Source organism: Pagrus major, chromosome 4 (genome assembly GCF_040436345.1).
Source record: "Pagrus major chromosome 4, Pma_NU_1.0".
NCBI classification, from domain to species: domain Eukaryota; kingdom Metazoa; phylum Chordata; class Actinopteri; order Spariformes; family Sparidae; genus Pagrus; species Pagrus major.
Window position 1 is genome coordinate 4363120 of NC_133218.1, and position 23627 is coordinate 4386746.

At 40.2% G+C, this 23627-nt stretch overlaps 1 protein-coding gene across 3 annotated transcripts in view; it reads right to left on the reverse strand.

Annotated features, from left to right (window-relative positions):
* Positions 1 to 365: 365 nt before the first annotated feature.
* The window catches only part of znf609b (zinc finger protein 609b), an 88669-nt gene continuing 65407 nt past the window's right edge, over positions 366 to 23627 (reverse strand). For 2 of the 3 annotated variants that reach the window (XM_073464546.1, XM_073464545.1), the window contains 6 exons: positions 11083 to 11170; positions 6506 to 8804; positions 6020 to 6386; positions 4053 to 4433; positions 3743 to 3821; positions 1682 to 1745 (listed from right to left, as the gene is read on the reverse strand). In XM_073464546.1, coding sequence (XP_073320647.1) covers positions 3748 to 3821; positions 4053 to 4433; positions 6020 to 6386; positions 6506 to 8804; positions 11083 to 11170 — 3209 coding nt within the window. In that variant the 3' untranslated portion in view covers positions 1682 to 1745; positions 3743 to 3747. Of the gene's footprint in view, positions 1746 to 3742; positions 3822 to 4052; positions 4434 to 6019; positions 6387 to 6505; positions 8805 to 11082; positions 11171 to 23627 lie in introns of all 3 variants that reach the window. The other variant, XM_073464547.1, reaches the window with a different exon arrangement.

Here is a 23627-nt window from a genome sequence, read left to right on the forward strand (position 1 = left end):
TTTGGGATGTCAGGGCTTTCGGAAACCTGGTTTACACTGGATGAGCTGCTGTGAAGCTCAAGAAATTTTTTTTTGGGACAACGAAAACTCCACCCAACTTTAGATAGGTAGATAATGACTGAATTTTCATTTTTATCCTTTAAGGGGAGACAGTAAAGGTGAAAACTGACTTAGGACTTTGGCCCATTTTGCTTCCATAACATATCTTCTTTCAGACAAGCAGAAAAAAACCTCCAAAATACACATTTAACTGTTTATTTCAGGTTAGATTTCTGTTTTTCAAAATTTCATTAGATAATGCAATGTTTGCATATTTAAACATAAAATTTTAGAAAACTTGTAATACAAAAAATAATCTTCTAACTTGGGAAATTTCAGTATGTTATAATGTCTGACCCTATTCACCTGTAGTGTCTCCCCTTGCACACTGCATGTCAGGATGAATGGAAATGTGAACCATGTTTGTGATGTGTTGTCAAAGTCATGGTCAAGTGAATAAAATAAAAACAATCAGCAAGACAACCAAGGCTGGGGCAGAGAAGAAGCACAGTGAGATGTTGAGGGACTCTGCAGCATTAACGATCTGAGCACACGATGTTCCAACGCTGTGAAGGCTGAAAGCTATTTAACAGTTTTCGAACAGTTGCGTGCTGGGATAAATATAAACATTTATGCACATAAAAGTTGGCTAAAAAGTCTATATTACAGCAGAAAAATACATGAGTTGAGTGAGATTTCACATTGTTTACAGAATCAAACTTGACAAGCTGAATGAAGCACAATCTTACAGTAAAACACCAAAAACCCTCACAAGTGGTGATGACAATGCCCTGTGAACTCATCGCTTGCTAATGTGGCTTCACCGTTTTAAAATGAGTGTTTCATTGTGAGAAAAACAGGACTAATACCAGCGTCAGACACATTCAAGGATGAACACAATGATATTGAGATTTACTGAGAAAAGAAAACATGAATAGTGTTTATTCTCCATTGAGGTGTGTGCGGTCCCTTCGCAAAACATGACGACATCATCCCTGAAACAAGAACTGAGAGAGGAGGGGGATGGGAATCAACAATGACGATGGAAAATGAAAAAAACAAACAAAAAAAACTTCAGTCTCAGGCTCTTAAGTCTCTGAAGAAAGCAGCTGTTGCCATATTCCCTCTCCCCACGAAATATAGCCAAACATTTTCTCAAGTTAAGGATATACTGTTGTTTCACGGCATACGATAAGCCAAAGACGTAAATCATCTCAATGTGATTTTTTTTCAGTCTTTAATTTAGTTTGACTCCCCCTTTCCCATCAGCCACCCAACATCCCCCTGCCAATTTCTTTCTGCGTGTGACAAAAAAACAATGCAGTCAAAAAGAAACACAACGAGAAAAAAGCTGTTCTGGCAGTCCAATAGTCTCTTTTTGCATTGTATTTGTTGACAGTGCAAAGACTAGATAATCAGCGGGTTGGTGTTTCCTCTGCGTGATGAGGCAGAGTGATGGCTTTGAACCTGGGTTATTATCAGTCCTGTTACAGTCCAAGGTCTGGAAATTTTGGGGTCAATTACGAGGGGAGGAGGAAGAAAAAAAACAAGAAGACAATCTGCCTCGCCTCGGGGCAGAAGAACTAAAAATATAGATAGAAACACCATTCAACTGATGTCTAAAAGGTAACACCCGGGAGATTCGCTTCTCATGTGAGCCAGTCACATGAATCTTTGCAGGGTTGAGGTGTGACGGTCAGGTTTCCCTGTGAGAGATACAAAGAAAGACTCTATTATTACCAGATCAGAACAAGGTTCATGTTTAACAAATGCTTTAGACACTTTTGTATCTCTTCTTTGTGTAGAATATGAGTACAATTCTGAGGTATTTGTATGCAGTGGTGGATGATGTATTCAGAGCCTTTACTTCAGTTAAAGTAAATATACTCAAACTACAAGTAAAAGTTTTATCACCAAACTATAAGTAACAAAAGTAAAAGTACTAATTGTGCAGTAAAATGTTCCCTGTCAGTGTTTTACAACTACATCTGATGGGTTTGGATTAATATTAGTGTTGTATTTTACTGCTGTGGATGTTTTTAAGGATGAGCTCATTTAATTACTTTATATACTGCTGGGTAGTTTAATCTACAGCAATGCATCATACAGAACGATATACACATGAAGGAATAATTAATCCTTCAGTTTATCTGAACAAAAAAACAACAACAAATAAAACAAAAACAAATTCACCAAATTTGAAGATACATGGTTTTCACTGAACAGGAATAATAATAATAATAACAACAACTACTATATTTTTATTGCACCTATAATGCTAAAAATGCACAAGAAAAAAACAATACTTCTGTACTTTTACTTAAACACTTAAGTCGAGGACTTTTACTTGTAATGTAGTGTATTTTATGGTATTCATAATTAAATAATTTGAATACTCCTTCCACCACAGGAGGTATGTTATTAAATGTGGTCTGTTGGACCTGCAGCTTACAACTTAAACCTACCTAAACTAATACAGTCTAATACAGGGCTGTCCAAAGTGGGACCATAAGTTTCAATTTGGCCCACCAGATGTTTTTAGTGAGAAAAACTAAAAAATCTAAATCAGAAAAAAAATTATATATATAATACAAATTGGTTTATGCCCTTCATTTTTTGTGAGGTAAAATTGCTCATTAAAAATGTAACAATACAACACAATACACCATGATACAATAGGTGTTTACTTTTGGCCTGTGGTTTGCCATCAAATTTTAGTTTTGGCCCTCCAAAGGAAGAAGTTAGGGCCCCTCTGGTCTAATACAACAGTCCTGTAATAAATCCTCCCTTCATGAAGGTTGTAACGTTCAGCTTGTGTTGAAGCAGCTTTACAGAAAACTCAATGGTCATTTTGAAGGATGTAGTTTGTGGTGCTGTTGAACTGGAATGCATTAAACACATGGGTGTTTCTATTATTTAACCTGCCCTCACTGATATAAATGGGATGAACAAAATAATATACACAACTATCAGTGTAGTGCAATTCAACAGCACCACAAACTACATCCTCCAAAATCCAAGACCTCTCTAAGACAGTTTCATACAACAACTGATTAAAAGCCTCATGAAGGTGGGATTTATTGCTGTTTTTTTTATTAGACTACATTAGTTTTTGCTTTGTGTGCCTAATAAAATGGCTACAGCTCATAACAAATCACTCAGCTGTAATTTAAAGAGCTGCCACTAGATGTCAGTGCAGGCCACTCTGGCTTGCTGTCTTGGCGGGCTCATTCCACATCTCTATTATCAACACTGTGATCCACTTGTCCTCAGAGGACCTACTTAGGATGGATGAGCTGAGGGGCTAAAAGCTGCACTGCATATTGTACGAGACTGCAGCAGAGCGGTGAGGGCTTTGTTTGGCTAAGATTTGTTTTCTTTCCAGGTTACTGCCTCGGAGTCTTCAACATAAGTGTTGTAAGGAAAGAGTACAGCAGGGTGTTCTTGTCACTTCAAATCAAATAAACCAGGGACAAAGAAACATTCAGTTTTATTTTTACAAGACAATCTACGTGTGTGCCTGTACTCATAACCTGTGTATTTTTAACTGGAGCCATGTGTATTGTTGATATGAAACACAATGTCTTCCACCTGCATACGTCAGGTTTGTAAACACTGCTCAGTCTATCAAGGTGTCTCATTAGGCTTGTATTTTGTTTCACTGTCAGTTGTTTGCGTGTCTCTCCAGCTAAGGGCGTCTTACCGTTCTCACCTCCGAGGTGGTGGGTAGAGGGAGGGGGTTGCTGCTTGTTGGCTGGCAACAATAGCAGATGAGGAGAGACCTATGGCGAGTTGGAAAATATCCGGCTATCAGTGATTTTTCCTATTTAGGTTCTGAACTAAGATCGCTGATCTGCCATAATTTAACACTCTGCATCTACTTACAGAAAATATTCTGGGTTGTGGGCTGTTTTTAAATTTAAGTAACTGGCATTAATCTACTTTGCATGTATATTACCTTATTAAATATGTAAGAATGAATAACATTAAGTGAGACTGGAGGACCAACTGACCTGTGGCGTAGGACAGGTCGTACTGTCCTGAGAGCAGGGGGTATCCCAGGTGGTGGTGAGATGGCATGATGCGCTGGGAGGGCGAGGATCGTGGTCGGTCCACGTCTCGTTCTCTTTCCCTCTCGCGCTCCCTTTCCCGATCTCTGTCTCCACCAGCTCCTCTATCCTGCTCGCGCTCCCTGTCGTGGGGTGGTTTGTCACCGACTGTCGGGGATTTACTCTTGTATTGGCTGGCGTGCTGATGCAGGATATCCAGGGCTTTGGAGTCCGTTGCAGTTTTGGTGACAGTCGGGCTAGCGCGAGATTTGTCACTGCCTTCCTCACCTCCGGCTACTTTACCGCCGTATGGAGAAAACGGGTAGCCTGCAGGCAGATACGAACCTAGAAGTGATAAAGAAAATTGATTGTTTAAATTTAGGCTTTGAATACAAATGTGACAACTGGTGATTGATTACTTTTATTAACGCTCACATCAATCAAGCTGAATAGTCAACACAATTGATTTTAGGTCACCAACTTCTGGACAAAATGTCACATCGTCTATTTAATAGGGCTATATCCAGATATGGCAACTTTAGAGGTGCAAAAAGCAATTCTGGAGAAAGATAGTTGACGGCCTTGGAATGAGACTCAACAATAGAACACTGACACTTTGGATTGGAAAGGTGGGTCAACCACCATTCAAATATCTTACAATATCTTCAGCACTTTTAATTATCTAGTACCAGTATATATTTTTTTCCTACTTGGGATCATTTTGATCTTCAGAAGTTGCAAACACACACAACTGTCTAACTTGCAAAATACATTTATTTGGAATGGTATTAGATCTTCATCAGGCTCTTCCCTCTCCTACGCACCTATCTCATGAACTAGATTATGGAGTATTTTTCTTTTTCGATTTTTAAAATGAAAACACTGTAAATATTGCAATGTAGCTGACCATATTGGGCCCAACTGCAAAATATGGCATTTTGATTAAATTTAAAATTGAAAGCTGTTAAAGACAAGCATTTTTCTCTACTGTGGCCACATTAATGTTGTATGTATGCTTTCAACAGTACGTATAGTTGCCCTGTCTGGTGGTGAATCATCAGCCATGTCAGTGGGATAAAAACTATAACATTTATTTTACATGAATATTACAATCCTCCATGAATTTGTTGGTAAACACAACCACTCCCAGTAGTAACGCCTTCAATACTTCAGCAAAAATCTTGGATGGGAAGGATGTCTGCAATTTCTCCTCCTTCGTGCTGTTCTCCTCATTTAATAACCCTATTTAGAACGACTGTTGGATAGGTCAAGTCAATGATGGATTGATTTTGTTTGACATGTTCCTAACTTACTTCCAGATTACTCCCATGCCGTGTTTTGCCCCCAATAAGCTCAACCATGTCATCATTTCATGCTGCTTTACCATTTTCATATATATCTGCAATTCCAAGCGAAATAACACAAAATTGCTGTAAAGTTACATGCAAGTTTTTATGCAGAAAATGTCAATTCTGAATAAAAAAACAACGGTGAGATCCTGCTGAGACTTCTATCAACTGAATCACTGTGATCACGCGAACAACAGTCACTTTTGATAGAAAACTGGCAGTTTATTTGGAGATATCTACATTTTTGCAAACTTGCTCATTTCTGTTGTCATGTTGAGCTGTAACTGTAATGTTTAAAGATATATAGTAAAACACGATGGTCAGACCTATCTGACTTTTTTAGCTGTGCTTATTTCAGATTCTGTGCTGCCTTGCTTGAGTCTGTCTGTGTCTTAAGTCTGTGACCCAACAGGTAAATCAGATCTGCAACCTAAACGTTATATTAAAGCAACAACATGCGTTTCAGATGAATGACATGTATACACTTAACAAATATTGTGATTCATTCTTGATGACAATCTTAAGTGCCACAAACAAAATCCTTAGAGCCATTGTGTTTTCAAAAAAGCAATGCATGCTTACCTGGGTAATTCTGCATCATGACTGAAGGCATGCCCCTGTATCCAGGGTGGTTGGGGTCATAGCCTTGTCCATAGGGGTAACCATGCATGTAGGGCATGTAGCCTTGGTGCTGTGCTAGTGGTGATGAGAACTGCATGTGAGGATTAGATCGAGAGTCTTTGCTCATGGCCCGGTGGTCCTCAGAAGTGATTCTGGGATCACTACCCTCCTTGACGTCCTCCTTGGGCCCACTTTGACTGTCCTTGGGCCTAGGCCTCTCTTCCTTTAATTTACGATCACGTTCCCTCTCCCTGTCCCTTTCATCTTTCCATCGAGGTTGTTGTTGCTGGTGTTCATCTTCTGCTTGGGGCTTCTGGCTCTCAGGGTACTGTTGTAGGCGAGAAAGAAGGTCCAAGTCAGCACAAATCAGCATCTACGTATTGAAATTATTCTAAAACATACTCACAAGCATATATTCTGACATTGTTAGACTATATTGATGGTTACCTGTCTGTACCACATGGCCTGCTCCATCCCTGCCTGACCTCGGGACTCCAGTGCTTGCTTGGATTCTTCCTTTCCATGGTGGCCCCCCTCAGTCAGCTTCATCTTCAGCCCCTCAGCTTGCTGGGACTTTGGATCCTCCACCTTTATGCTTCCCAGGGATTTTGAGGAGGGCTCAGAGGGCGAGTCCCTGGATTTGCCTGGGGGCTGCGGCGTCTTTCCAAGGTCTGACTGACTTGGGGCTTTGGAGAGGCTTGGTGGCATTGGGCTCTTTTGTTTCCACTCCTCCTTCATGGAGGCCTCTCTTTCTTTTATGGCTACGTCTGACTTCTTCTCAGCAGCACGATGCTGTTCAGCCATCTGTCGCTGCCGCTCCTCATACTGTTGCCGGTAGGCTTGGTTGGTGTTCATCAAGTGGTTATGGTAGGCTTGATCGGGATGGTATGCGTATGGTGGGACATAAGCATACTGGTTGTAATAAAGAGGTTGCATGTACATGTTGGATCGCTGTTGGATGACAGAGGGTTGCTGTTGTTGCTGCTGGCCAGGAGCACCACTGTCAGGTTTGCGGTCTTCATGAATCTCAACCTTGTTTTTATCCTCACCTTGGTCCTGGTCATCATCCTTTTTGACCTTTACCTGACCTTCAGCCCCTGGCGTGCCTGGAGTGGGCCCACTAGGACTGGGGTTGACGTAATTGGGTGAGTAATAACTCTCATAGCCATGATAGTATGGGGACTCTTTACTGGGTGTCTGGTTTGGAAAGAGTGCTTTTTTGACACTTTCCCTGATGGCTTGGTCCTCTGTCCTGACTTTGCCTTCTAGTTTCCCTTCACCATCCTCACCAGCATCTGAAATGTCTGAATATGCTGGGCTATTGGTTTTAACTGAAGAGTTGTCAGCACCATTCTGGTTCGCCACGTGAAGTGGCGTGAGAGGCTGTGGCATTCCAGTGCCATCTATCCGACTGGCTACACCAATAGATGGGCTAGGGGCATTGTCAGAAAAGCTGTAAATTTTGTCAGCCTCAGCCTTGATACTGGCCAAGCGACTCTGATGAGGATCTGAGGAACCATTGAGAAGTCCTTCCCCCTTATTTCCTTGATCAGGGGGTTCAGGGTATGGAAGCTTCCCTTCCTCCAGTTTACCTCCCTTTCCCGGAGGCTTGGGGCTGTCAGCATCCTTCCCGCCATCTTTTTTCTTCTTGTCTTTCTTCTTCTTGTCCTTGGAGCTACTTGAGGCAGGATCTCCAATTGCAGGTGGCTTAGGTTGTGTACCTTTCATTTGGGGACTCTTGGGGATTCCTTGTATCATTGGGGTAAGCCCTGGGGAAGAATTCGGGTTTCCAGGAGGAAAAGAGTACATCTGCTGGGATGCTGTAGAGGCAGGACCAATCGGCCGGGGTGACTTCATGTTTTTCTGGGCCATTTTATCAGCCTTTGAGCTACCCTTTTTGGACTTGTCTGCTCCTCTCTTATCATCAATACCATCGTTACTGGCCTCATCAGTGAGGCAAAGCCCATCTTCACACCCATCCATCGGTGTACCTCCCGTTTCTGGTTCTGCCTCAGCAACTTTCTTTTTACTCTGCTTTGAGCCAAACTTGCCAGGCGATGGGGAAGGACTCTGAGCATCAAAGTTCCTGCCTTTTGGAGTAACTGAACGTGCTGGAGACAAGCATCCTTTCTGAGAGATAGAGGCTCCATTACAGTTCCCTGGTTCGGGGTGGAGAGTTGAGTCCTCTCCATACTCACTGTCTCCATCTAATTCCAACTTAATGTCATCATCATTGTGGGCGCGGGCTTGGTGGTACTTGAGACCATTGATGTGCTTGTACTTCTTGTTGCAGTTAGGATGTGGGCAGTCAATGAGAACTGGAGAGGGGCAGGTGCGATCGAGGGGAGGTGGAAGTGGCTCTGTCTTAATGGAAGGGATAGGGAGACCCGTTCCCACCCCTCCACTGTTGGAGTTTGTCCGCATACGTTTGTTGCCTTTGGTGTCCTCTGAGCTGGAATTGGGTTCCATGTCTGAGGCTGGTTTGGTCTTGCGTTTTCCAGCTGAGGAGGGACTGGCCTTGATGTCTTCTGTGTTGCTGTTGGGTGGGGTGCGGCGCTCTGATGGAGTCTGGCTGCCCCTCCGGCCCTTGCTGTTAGAGGCAGCGCGCGTTTTGTTGTTGGCGGTGCCCTTGCTGTCCGATGAGTTGCTGTTCTCGTTGATCGGGGTGTTGCTATTTGGTCTCATTCGCTTACCTCGACCACGGCCATTCCTCATCTCCAGATCACTTGTAGGGGATTCACAAAACCTGCAGTAGTGGCAAAAATCATGTATAAGAATTAGTGATGTCCCGGTATCAATGGTTGATGTCAATACAAGTCAGTGTTTTAGTTTAGATTCTGAAATGTTAGAATATTTTCTCAATTTTTGGACTTTTTAAAAATGTTTTGTATTGTATTGTATTTTACAATATCCAATAACTATGATTATTGGCTTTTTCCACAATGATCAACTGTCCTTCACAAAAAATGATAACACATATCTACTAATTTATAGGTATTAAACCCCATTACTATTACACATGTAAATCCTTCAAAACACATAATAATATTATGTTAAATTTACTTTTATCTGGAAGGTTCAGATTTGTTTCAATACTACTGTTCAAACCCCAGTTACCCTTATTATCCGCTAGGTAACCACAGAGAACCAAAACATTTAATTGTCAAAGTATATGTAAGAAAATGGTCAGTTCTTTGGCAATTGCAATGTTCTCTAAATGCCTATACGGTTTTAAAGACATCATCATTTACCTCTATTCCAGATAAACGTACAAAATTCTGGGCTACTCCTGTGTTTGGTCATACACTTTCTAAAGTTTATGTGTTTATACTTTCTGTGGGAATCTCATATTCACTACACAGTTACTCACTTTATTGGTATTCCAAATAACATACCACAATTACACCAATCTCAAAGAAAATTCAGAAAAAAATTCAGAAAAGTCATAACAGTAACACCAATGATGACAACTCTAGGGGATTTAAATTCTTTTGAGCCCTGAAACCATTATAAACAAAGACAGTGATATCCAAATATGTACACTATTGTTCTGTCCCTGTCCTCTCATAACATAACAACAACATAACATTGTGCACTTCTAACAAAGCCACATGACATTCCAAATGAAGGACATGTAAAGATCATTTGAAAAGACAGCAGTGAACATTCTGGCTGCTTTGTAATCAAAACATACAGTCATTCAAATACTTAAAATAGCAGTTTGGCCTTATCTCTCCATAACAGTAATGTAATTATCTTTCAGCGCAGCAGTGAAGGTTAGCAATCTGTGACAAAGAGAGACACTGGGCTGGTATGACTCACAGCTTCCTCTGCAAGTCTCTCCAAACAATTTCAGCCCCAGCAGGGGATGTGAATACATCCGTAGTCTGACAGCGGTGGAGGAATTTAGACTCATTACAGGCGCAAGTTTATATTCAGTCCGTTGAAAGCTTTTTGAATTATTCATGGTGTGTCTCTAATGTAGTCGTGCTGCAAACTGTAAGACTATCTCGTTGCAAATACAGCCCAGCAAACCTCACTTAGTGTGCAAACCTCACTTACTGAACATTATTGTTATCTAGGACTGTGATACATTAGTGTGATACAGCCTCTCCTTGTTTTCCATTAGCTCTGCTTTAATCTTGATTTTTTTCCTATTGCACTAAACCATGCATTTCAAATATAGATTTATATTTACATTTAGATACGGTGCAGGTGTTCTAAATCAAAGCAAGTGCTTGGAGATGTATTTTACAAAACCTGTGTATTTTGCATAACAAAAGCAAGTATATAGAAACTACAAACACCTGAAGCTACCGCCCACATAACACTGATCTAAGAAATTGCAGCCTTTGTGATGTTATACAGTGTTGAGGAAAAGCTATTAGTACAATAATTGGATTCTGCAATCTGGCTTGTTAGAGGAGCTTTCTATTTCCACAACTACCTCCTGGGACATCAGCCGTTTGCCAATGAATCCTTTTCCCCTGACTGGAGACAGACACTAACATGGACTTGGAAGATCCAGCTACACTCAGATTGGTGCATAGGTCCACATATCCTTGAGCTGATGCTACCACAGCAGATTCATATCACACAGAATATGAAAAGGTTTAGAGACCAAGTGGAGCCTGGATACAGATATTGCATCAATGATTCATGGCAATCTTGATTTTTTTCCTTTTCTTCTTTACCTTGAACTAAACTACCATGTGTGACAGTAAAGTGCAGATACTTTCAATACCACCAAACAAGACACATTCCATTAACAGAGCAATTGTAGCTTAAATGATACATAATGTTGCCTTTATAATGCAACTTTTTTTTCTTCCTGAAAATAACAGCTTCAAAATCATTTTGAAGGTACAGTGTCTTGTAACAGGCTGAATGGTGTCTCTGCCACAGCCACTCAACACTGTGTGGCGGGCCAAATCACACAAAATGCCAATTTCTACATAATGTTGCTTTAAATACCATTATGATGGTTTCTCCAGGTGAAATGAGAACAGGGCAGTGGTCCTTACCTGGGGGGAGCCCAGTCATGCCGTGTACAGTCCAACAGGGTGCCCACATATGTCTTGTTTCTCCAAGTAACATTGACCACCAGCATGCCTAGAAGAAAAGAAATCAAAAAGGTCATTTATTTTGTGTTAACTATGATAATAATGCAAATTACAACAAATTAGAGCCCAACTGATATCGACCGATCACCAATTTATTTTTATTTATCTTTATTGTTACCCGATATGTACGTTTTTTTTTTTAGATCATATGGTAGAAAATTATTAAATTGTAAGTTTCAGTGCACTGATGACAACACATTTTACTATTTAACTATAAAATATCCTTCCTCCATTAGATATTTTCATTGCAAAATTACATTGCAAAAAATTTGCGTAAATCTGCTGATGTATCAAAATTGGAGTAAATACACAGCCGAAATATCGAGCATCATCCAATTCTACAAAAAGTAATAAAATAAGATGAAATACAAACTAGGGCTGAGCGATATGACCTTAAAATAATATCACAATATTTTTAGGCCATTTCATGACACACGATATGCAACTCAATACTTTGAAATCTGCTCAAAAACAGAAAAACCTTATTTATTGCTAGGATGGGGCAACAAAACTGAACATAACAATATTTTCACCAAATAGGCCCTAATTGCAAAAATATTGTAGCTGTGACTGTTGGTACTTTCACAAAATATTCACACGATGAGATTTTTGATAAATAATAATCAGTAACGTGGATATAATGACTAATTAAGTAAAGACAGGTATTAGAAAAGTGGAACAGTCTGGTAAGTTCAGAAAATTACATTTTTTTACTAATACAGCCTTTAAAACTATTGACAGTATTGACGATATCCAAAATCTAAGATGATATATGGTCCTAAGACAAACACAACAGAGAATATCTGACTGTGATTTTCAGATATAGCTGCCTGCACAATGTGAGCAAAACGTCCATCTTTGCTGCTCCATCAATGCATTGATCTTTGCTAAAGGGTGTCACGTGCAAGACAATTATATATGTCAAAGATCCTTTTTTAATCTTCTTCACTCAGTAAAGCCCAAGGGTCAACACTGACTGATATCTTCTAAATGACTTGGAACAGACTCAGCTGCACTCAGTATTGTAGAACCTGTAAAAGATACTAGCAGAAGGTCTCACTGAGAATGATCACACTGAGGTTACTGGGGAATACTCACTGAACACCCCTTCCATTTAAATAAGCCATCTCACAGTACAGGCAATTTCCCTGAAGGAGAACTATTTGTAGGCAAACACTTTTTTTGGCATCCTCTATCTCACTTTGCAGCCCAGAAATTTACTACCTTAGGGAGGATATGGATCTACGGCTACAGCTTTAAAAAAACAAGTAACAAGCTTGTGGATTAAACCAATTCAACGTGAACGGTTCAGTTTGACAGACTGCAACTGAGTATGCAAGAGAAGCTCCTTGACTTCACTGGTATTGCTGCAATCTGTCACACTTAGAAGCTTCTGTGTTGCCATTTGGCAAGTGTGAATTTGGTAGCACTCGGTGTGAGCTACACAATCTGACCTGTGCTGGCTGTGATACCTGACCTCACATTTGAAATCTAAAATTAGTTCCAGAAGATCACACCCCTCTCTGTGTATGTTCACCCTAAGAAACCAAATACTGTTCATCTGACAGCAGCTTGCATGTCATCAAATAGCCCACTTACACCCACTAACATTGGGGTTTTGTCTTCAGTGGGAAAGAGTACAATCAGCATTCATTCCCGGGTCAAATGACTCTGTTGTAGTCAATGGTATTTTTCGGCTCCACCTCCATGACATCTGGGTGGACATGCTAATTTTTTGACCCTTTTCCACCACAATACTGTGACGTGTGTTGAAGCTGAAATTTTTGGCGCGTAAAAAAGTTTTACGTTAGTCACTGTTCAAGCAGTGCATGAACATCATTCAGTCAGGGCTGAGTGTGAAAGACAGACTGAAGTAAAAGATTTACAAAAGTAAACACCAGAATATTGTCACTGGCCTCCATATTGCTTTCTACTGATCCCTGTTTTCCTGCGTGTTTGTGACATTGATTCTGACACACCAGGAAGAAAAAAGAAAAAAAAAGAAAGGCAAACTTGTCTACTGGCATTGTCAAAGAAGTTAATTGCCTATTTTTTAGGCAGGTATGCCCGCGTTTAAAATAGATGAACCTATTACTTGTCAACTATTATATTAATTGCTAACTATTTTGATGAACAGTTGAAGGTGCGATATGTAGCAATTGACCACTTGTCAAATTCAAAACAAATAGGGGGCAGCGTATCGCTAAACCAACTGCTAACTGTAGCTGCCATTAGCTAGTTAGCTCAGTTAGCCGTGCAGCTAGCAGTCTGGACTAGTAGTTCAGAGAACTGAGGGAGTGCTGGTGTTGGGGCTAGCTGGTTAGCACGCTAACTTAAGCAGTTATCTCTGCAATACAGTACATGGACTTCATAATGTCATAACTGTTTTTCACATTCAGTTGATAATTTAAGTAATTTTTTTTACATTTCGAACTAAAATACTTAAATCCTTATGTATTGCACCTTTAATCAGTTTGAGTAATCTTTTAAGAAGAAAAGTCACAAATCTGATTCCAGCTTCTGAAATGTGAATATTTTTTTGTTTCTTTACTCCTTCATGACGGTAAACTGAATGTGTCCATTTTTGTCTCAGCGTTTGTCTGGTGTAATAATGGTAAAAATGTTATAATTAAGAATGCAGATTTGTACAAAATAGCTTGCCCTAAACCCTGCACCATTTTGCCCATTTAACTGCAGTAAACAATTTTAGTTAATGTAAAAAACAGGTCTGAGTAGCTGCTATAGAAGGTCATTTGAAATGAGGCAGATGAATTATAATTTGCAGCTTTTGCCTGTAAATTCAAAAGTAAATCATCAACCAAACAGCTTCAGAGGATTAAGAGCAACCACCGTGCACAAAAAACATTCTGAATTTATTGCCCCCACCATCCCCCCTCGCTCCCCGGTGGTGACCTCAGCTTGCTACTTCAGCACTGCAGAGAAACTGGAGGCTGCAGTGAGCTAACTTATCTAATGGCACAGGAATGCTGGCTGGCAGCTTCCGTCCCTCTGAGCATTTTATTAGCTTAGGAAACCTCTCTTGCTCACCCCATTTTCCCTCTCTCCTTCACCCTCACCCTCATTTCCTCTTTTCAATGGTATAACCATCCCCAACAATCTTTCTCCCTCCCACACACACAAGTCACAGTTCAGAACTCATTTTTCTCTCGCTGCCTCTGGCTTAAGCGGCGGGTGTATAAGGCATTTATATATGTTTACAGGAGCCTGCTGACACTTGCCCACAAGTCTCTTCCTTCACCCTTTGGCCTGAAAACACGAGTGCTTGGTCAAGGCTGGATCCGACTGCAAATGTCGTTTGTGTGTGCTCAGGGTAGTGGAGAGGTTCTTGAGTTCAGATTTCTGTCACATTAAAAGAACACAGACCTTTTCTAAAACGCCTTCAACAGTCCGCCCCCCTAAGCTCTCCAAACACTCCAACACAAAATGGCTCTGGCAGCTGGTTGTGGCAGGATGTAAATCAAGGCAGGGCAAATGAATGAGTAGCCTTTCATGATGTGCAGGATATAGTCTTCCCTGCTTTCTCCAGCGAGGGGTCTAGAAATTATACTATGAGTTGTTAGAAGTCTTTAATCATTTTTAATTTGCGCTCGGTCTTTATGTTTGGCTGTCTCCTCGCTTCAGTAGCTGTGACAATAGATGGGCATGGATGGAGTATTACTGCTACTGTTGCCAGAAATAATCAACAATTTCTTAAAGAAATTTACTTATTTGCCAAGAGTTATATGATAATTTTAAACCATGCTCACATTTGTTTTAGTTTTGTTTCTAGTCTTTATGCTAAGCTAAGATAAGCAGTTGCTGGGAGTAGCTTCATAATTAACAGAGACACAAGAGTGGTTTTGATCTTTTCATTTAAGAAAACAATTAACATATTCCCCAAAATGTGTAACACTTCCTGTAAGGATCCTAATTTTCATACTCATTAGTAACATGTAGTTAATGCATTTCACAATGTGTAGATTACCAAATAAAGCACACATTAAAAGGAGCTGTATGTAAGAATTTGTAGTTTAAAATTAAAGCAAACAAACACAAACACTGTGTAGTTTGTGGGAAAGACATTTTGAACAGAAGAGAAAGATCTTCATTTACTGATTTTTTAATTTTTTTTTTTATGTCTAAACAAACTCTCTTTGGTTTCAGGACTGAATAAACAAATTGACCTTAACGGACAACACAGTTTCATACTGTTTTACTTTGTTTATATGTGACAGACCCTGCCACCTTCCTGGCTTCAAACAGGGTTCTGGGGACCTTATTTTCCTCCAAGAACAGCTTGTTTATTCAGTCATGGAAAATGGAAAATAAATATTTCTGAGTTTGTTTTATTACCTCATTAATATTGTTAATATTACAATTGTTTTTATATTACAATACAGTTTGAATTTAATCTCCACAACTACCTACATAGTGCCCCTTTTACTAAAATTACTAACAGTTTGAAGATATAACAGTTTTGACCTCATGTCATATATGCCTACATATTGTGTTGCAAAAATATCTACTAAAGATAGCATGCTAAGCAGCTAGTCACTGTCTGTACCGCTATATACCACTTTAGAAGCAAAACAATAGTTAGCCTAACGTTGGCGCTTTCACTGCTTGAGACAGCTCTTGGCCAGTCAAGTTACATATAGCACCTTTAAGAATACTGAATTACTTTTAATGTACATTGCATTTTATTCAAAGAGTTTTATACAATAAGCCAAACGCCAAAGTGAAACTGCAATATGCTGGAAAAACAGACATCTAATTTAGCATTTCAACCCAAGTCGATACTGATGTAGCTTTGGGTCGTCTTCACAATAAAACTGTTAACTTAGCACATCAAGATTTTGGGATTTCCTGTAATTCTTCGCACGGATTTACTCAGCCTCAGTCAGGCTGAACAAGGAGTATCTCAAAAACCATCTTCAAGCTCCTGCAAAGGTTTCCTTGAAATACGACTCAAGTTTGACCTTTGGCTCAGTTATCAAGGACTTCCACAATCTTGTCCTGAAGAAATTCCACGGTGTATTTGACTCCGTGATACGGATCACTGTCCTGTTGCCACACCGATCTGGATTTCCCTCAGCTACAACTCTCAGGTTTCTGCTGGTGAGAGGCTGCCCATCGAGTACAGTTGAATACACACTTTGCTTCAAAAATTCATGAATCTTATTCATGAATATTGAGCATTTACACTCTGAGTACATCACTAATTGATTGGCCAAAAATACTTGATGTGCTACCAGGGGCTGAAGGTGAGCATAACTCAATCATTAAGCATCCTATAGATACTGCAAATGCTCTACAGCATGGAGAAGGCAGCTTAAGGAAAAATGTGTATAACTCCTGCTCCTGCTCATGGACACACATCATCCACTATCACTAATAAATATGCTGCAGAAAACCCTGTAAAAAAAAATTACATTACAGGCCAATATCTCAATTTTCACTACATCAATTTCTTTGCTTCAAGCTCAGAATCTTGGCATGCCTTTTCATAGACTCTCTACTCGCTGTTTTGTGTTTTTTCCAAAGAGTGCCATCCTTCTGGCCTCCCTCCCCTATTGAAGCCAAGGAACTCTGTAATCCTGATTGGTCCTTGGCTTGTGGGTCACCTCAGATCTCTCTGCCGCTGCAATACTTTCTGTGAATGCTAATAAAGTAGTTCCCTGAACGTTATGTGGGACATCTCAAGGACATTCAAAGAAATCTGGATGCAGCTCAACTCAAAAGGGAATGAGGCTAAAAAAACAAGACACGGTTACTAACTCGAAATGTTGCAGTTCATGTTTAATTAATTTGTTTTAAAGAAGGCGAGTAGAATTTATACTGTAAAAGGCTTTCAGGGTGTCAATGCTGGACAGAAACTAAAAAAAGGACAGAACAAGTTTATCAGATCATATTTCTCATGGTGAAAAGTAGAGCTGTAACTTTGTAAAGATTATTTGATTAGTTGGTTAATAAGAAAATCCATCTCCTAACTGTGAACAAGTGTTTTCTGTTTATGAATCACAAACGCAGGAACAGTTGCTCTCCTAGCAAACTCGTCAATCTCTTATGTCTCTAATCTGATCCCTAGCACACAGCCGATAGGTATGTTGTTTGTTTACACGAGGTAACAGAATGCATATTTAACAGATTCAGTGTGGATATGTAGCGTCCAACGACACGTCGTATGCAGACTTGTATGCAGAGTCGCATAGTTTATCTCTTAAAAAAAAGTCTGAGGTAAACACAGACTGGATTATTCATCATTAATTCGTACAGATTAATCTTTCTAGGCAAGGTGAGGTGAAGTATTACCAATAATTACAACCTTACTGCATACAAAAGTAGATTTATTTTCTTTGCAAAAATATACCTTATTCAGATGACAGTTTCTCTTCATTAAGCCACTTATTAGTTGGTGTTCATACCGACTTGATTGATATGCTGATGAGACTGGTGGTTAAAAATGACAGGATGAGTTCCGCGGAGGAGGCCAGGAACCGCTTTAAATAATTATTAATGACAGTTCTAGTTTACTGAAGACTGATTTTCAGATGTTTCCATGCAGAATTTACTCTTTTGACATAATTTACAAGACACTGTTTTGACTGGACTACTTATAAAAAAAAATCTCTTGACGAGGGGATATGAATTCATAAAATTTCCTGGCATTATCATAAAAATATGCTCTAAGGTATGCAAAAAGATTAAGATGAGGTTTCCATGCTGAAAGCTGAAAGCTATTTGAATTTATCTGTTCATCCTTGGAATAATTTTCAAGCTGTTGGGACAAGGACGTCAACGCCAAGTCTGTCTAAACACGGAAAGCCCTTGACAAAACAACCCGAACAAATTTCCCTGTGGCAGAAAACAAATTACACAAGAAACTGAGATGACTTTCCATGCATGATGATTTGTTTACACACGGGGAGTTACATGTCAGGGTTAGTGCGAGCCATGATCTCTGTCTTTACGGACTAGATTTGTTTCTGGGGAAGAAACAGACTGATCTGGAGCAAACCCACTTCCCAGCCCCTCCCCCTGTGTCAGCCTTATTAGGGTCACTCATGACAGCTGAGTGAAGCCCACATTACTGAGAGGAATTGGCCTGCAATTTCCTCTCAATGCTGTCGAACAACAAATGGCCGCACCAAACTTCACCATGCACTTATAGAGGATTACGTGAAAAAGAGGGTAATGTAAGGGGACAAATTAAGTGGGGAGTAAGTTGTCTGGTGGATGGGTGACTGCCCCCTCCGGCCCTAAAACTCCCCTCCTCCCTCCTTAACACATTTCATTAGGTTGCAGTGGGGCCCAAAAAAAAAAATCAGGTCCTGTGCTGCTGGTGAGGGCCGTGGGTTCACTAGCTGACCTATGCTCTGCTTCAACTCAACAAGAATTCAGTGGGGTTAATGGCATTTTCACTGACTGACCTTGTCAAAAAGCCTTTGTTATCTTTGAAAATGGAAGATCACTTCTGTGTAGCGATTGGGCGTGACATTATGAAACTGTTCTCACAAGTATCAAATTAAAGGTTTGGATTTGTCTTTAAAGAGCTTTCTGATTAAGAAGAAAAAATACTACTATGTGAACGATTATCAGCTCTTGCGATCATCACCTTCTGTACACAGTCAGGTACTAAAGTAATTGTTGACAGATTTTACAGCCGTCTTTGCTAGAGAACAACTCCTTTCTCATCTCCATTCTCTCTGCACTAAAAAGCACCACTGATCAAGGTTGCATGTAGACAAGAAAGTGAGAACAATGAGAAAAATAGTGTCAGTATTCATTACGGGGAGAAGATAAAAGATAGCCGGGTGCTGCCATGAGCAATAACTGTAACGTTGATAAATGAGGCGTTTGAGCATTCAAGTGTCTGAGCATGTTTCCAACAGTCCATTTTAAGAGTGTTTCTGCACTCGCGGTGCATAAAATGAAGCCGAGCTTGTCCGATTATGTCAGTGTCAGAATACAAAGTCCTAAGACTGACCTTTTCTTAAATCCTGGGCAGGCAGGGATTTAGGACAAATGCTATGAGTCAGTTACAGCACTGGAGAAGCTGGTTATATAGTCATATGTAGTACTTTGAATTGTTATGTTAATCTGAAAAAAATGCTGAACGTTACATAGTAGAGCTGACATGACTGGTCCATTAACAGATTAGTTGATTGACATAAGAGTGACAGCATCTATTTTGATTTAATAATAGTTTGAGTCATTTTTAATCTAAAAAAGTCCAACAATCTGCGTTTTATATGCAGCCTCTCAAATTATACAATAGGATTTGTGGTTTTGTCTCTGAATCTCTTTGCATTTTTTAGACTGTTGGTTGGACAAAACAAACAATCGGGTATTCTGCCATCAGCACATTCTGTTCAGTTTCAGTTTAACTGATGTCGTTATGTCCACCATTTTATCAGACCAGTGAGCAGCAAATGCTGACAGGATTCCTTTGTTTTCCCCTCATATGCTCTTGTTGGAGCATTATCTGTAAGTACCCTCTACTACTATAGTTAATATGCATTTGTTTGTTTAGTATATCAAGGATCAGTGTACTGCTAATCAAGCTGGCTAGTATACTAGCAGTCTATTGCTAATATGCTGCTATTTCAACATTCAAAGTAGCTGTCAATTACCATTACGCATTTTTCTCTTACTGTTGTGAACTCTATATTTATGCTTATTAGAACAATTACTGTGTTTTTCTCCCTATGGAGTTTTAATCAACATTATGTAACTATTATCACATTAAAATACCTCCTCAGTGCCTCAGTCTTTCCCACTCTGCGCCCCGAACGCCTGTTCTAACACTATGTAACGACACTAGTGTTGTAACTGCAGATTTGAAATGGTTTCAATACTTATTTTCCGAAGTATTGATGCACAGCTATCAGCTGCAACTCCTCACTCTCTCTTCTCTCTGACAGCAAATTGACACACACATTATTTTTGAAAGCCTGATCTATAGAGTAAAAACTAATTTTTCTACAAAAGTGAGAAATGCAATGTTTACTCCGCTGTTCTCTGCTACTAGCCAAGAATAATTGTATCTTGTTGTCATGTTGTAGACATAGTATCAAATATTAATATTTTTCGAGGTATTGTATCCAAGTTAGAAATTGTAGTATCCTGACAACCCCCCCAAAAAAGCCTTTTTTTGGTAGTAAAAAAAATACTGTTAGCTGCAGCCCTGCTACACTGTACAGAACTTTTACAACAACAAAAAAAGCCAGAAAATAAAACTGACGAACATACTATATAAAATTCCACATCTAAATCATAATGTAAAGGTTTTCCAGTGACCAGCAAATGATACAAGGGTGTAGTTGATGATTTTATTTTGAATTTTACAGCTTTCAAATGAGCTGTGTCTGAAAAGTTCAAGCTACATTCCGGTTCATAAGAGGTAAAAGTGCAAAGTCACTCTCACTGACAAGAATAACAGCCTGTGAGAAGGTCAATTCTCTCATACCACTGAGAGGCAAAGGAAGGGAGCATTAGTATGCCGTCCACATCGTCGCAGCATTATCAGCCGCATGCAGCAGCTTCTCCCCAAAAAAAAATCATTACATGTTTACTCCTACAGCGGGAGTAGATCACAAAACATGCGGAACAAATGTAACAGCCAAAAAATAAATATCTGCCATCTCTACCAACTTTGCATGCAATTATTACTGTAAATAATTTGTAGTGAGACGAGGACCAGTTTCCTTAAATGTCATGTTAGTAAATCTGAAATCCCTCTGTTAAAACAACCCCTCTGGTGTTTTTCCTTAAAGGAGATGGTGCTCAGATTAAGAGACAGGTCTGCCAAAGGCGCATTACTCAAGCTCTCGCTGACGGGTATATAGCAAATGTGATATCTTATGACAACCACTGGCAAAGCCTCCAATTCCTCCAGGCGTATGATTTACGTTGCAAGACCATTTAAGTGCTTGAAGAAATGCAGTTGTCGGCCAATATGAATAGGAACCAAGTCCCTCTTAAGAGATTTGGGTTCACTAAGGCGCCATCTTGGTAACACCACCCGGGGACTAAATTAGTGACTAACAAGACAAGCCACCTCCCTCAAAGCACGGTGAGTCATCTATATCTTAATTTCCTTTCAGGGTCTTCTTTCCACCACATATTTAGGATGAGGGGTGAATTCTTTGCATGGGAGGGTTAATTTTCTGGAAATTGGTCACTTCCACTCTTGCACAGTGAGCAGGAATGAGGGTAAAGATTGGCTGGGTAGATTGGAAAGTAAACATAGCGAAGGAACTGAAAAATGGAGACCTACAGAGAGCAAGCTGGAGAAAGAAGGATGCGTATTAGGGCTGGATGATATGGCCTTCAAATAATATCCTAATCCAACATTTAGAAATTTCCTCAAAAGCACTTTATAAATGCTATGACTGAAGAACAACACCCAATATCACAATATTTGTATTTACTTGTTCTTCATATTGACAATATCATAGGGATTGACTATCCACAAATATTTTATTATATAATAAATCAAGACAATGAGATTTTTGATAAAATTGCAATCGTGACATCCCTAGATGATTGGTAAGGGGGCTTGGGGACAGCTCACTGACGTTTTGCATATGCTGACTGGATATCTAGTAGGCTACATATCTGGCTGAGTTGAAGACGGCTCTCTGACCCCTGACTTATCATGCATCTATGTGTCTAGAGCAGGCACAATAATAGAACACATACACACAAGCTGTTCAGTATTTGTAACAATACGAGCCGGCAGTTTCACGTTTTCAGTGCAAAAAACAATCCCTGCTGCCCTTCATCCTAATCCATCCTCACACATCTTTTTTTCTCCCTTGTTTTTTTTCGCAGCAAACCAGCGCACAAACAACCTGGATGCTTGGACTGTGTCATGTCTCGTGTGTGTGATCTTGTAGTGTGTGACCTTCCTGTCGCTGATCAGTCATGTAGTGTGAGAAGCATAACAACTGCACTACTCCCGATTACAAGACATAAAGTTGTGCTGTTGTAGTGTGAAGAACACAGTGATCTGGTGAGGTGTAAGTTGGTAAAGACAAGTATTAGAACAAGTAGAACAGTCTGGTAAGTTCAGAAAATTACACCACTTTACTGTAATGCAGCTTTTAAAACCAGGAAAAGACAACATGATATAACCATATCCAAAATCTACGCTGATACATAGTCTATTGACATATTGCCCAGCCCTAATGCGTATCACTTGTTCTTTTCCTTTTGATACATCCTCTCCTGTTAACAGAAGACAGCCTTTCATGATTGATTTCTCACTCCATCATTTTGCTCATTGGCCTGGCAGAAGGCTACAAGCCTCCTGAGAATGCTCACTCTTATTTCAAGGACAGTTTCTATAGCGAGCTCACCTACAGCAGCCACGGCTTGCCTTTGTGAAAACATTTCATTGAGGCCACTGACAGGTGGTCTTCAAAAGAGCAAGGAAGCATAGCTGACAAGTGAGCTACAGAGCCAAGTGCTTCTTTCATACAATATTCCCCTTCTCAACTCTCTGACAGGGCTGGAGGAAGAGAGCAAAAAAGACATCCTTTAAATGTTTATACAGGACTAAATGTTTCACACTGACCTCTCTATTCAGAAGCTTTCAAGTCTTGTGCTAAGGCCAATGCTACAACGATGTAATGCGTGTTGCATAAATAATCCACGAGACAAACATTTTATCACAAACCGCCTGTATTATTTATCTATTAGGGAGCTTAAGAAGCTGTGGGACCTGTTTTGGGAATAGCCTGCTGTGTACTGGAGGGTCGGTGTGTGTGTGTGTGTGAGGGGGGTGCACTGGCATGGAGCTGCAGTGTTTGGCCAAAGGGGCCCCCTCTGTGTTCCCTCTACCCTGGAGCAGGAGCCAAGGCGTTCTGGGCTGCAATTCAAGAGCAATAAACTTCTCCAGCATTTTAGAGATGACATTTGGAGGTATCAGCATGCTAAGCCTGGGAGGGGTTGGCCCTTCGCTCTACCGACACGACCCTGGGAGCTGCCACTGCCTCGTCTGCGCCGAGGGGATTTGTGTCAGTGCCGGGCCTTAAAATACCACAGCTCTGCCCCCAACCCCCACCCTCCTTCCTCCTGTCTACGCTTCACTCGCCCCCAGACTGACTCAATGACACGGACTCACTTTCCCTTGCCTCCTATTATCCATCAAATTGTGTATTTTACTTAAATTCTATGGGCTATTTTGTTCATCCAGGTTGCCATTATCCAGATTTGGCTGCTACATCAGTGCTCAAATTACACAGGATGAAAAATTCATTCGGCCTCATCAGACCAGATTCTTGTCAGCTCTGACCAAAGGTGCAGCTCCTGTGATCGAGTTTTGCTCGGTGTCGCTTGCTTCCTCCTCATCTGTTTCTTTCTCTGGCACTTGGTGAGTCGTGTGAGGCGCAGACAATTACTGAGAGCCTGTTGTTCATTTACTCCCACAAGGCCAAAAG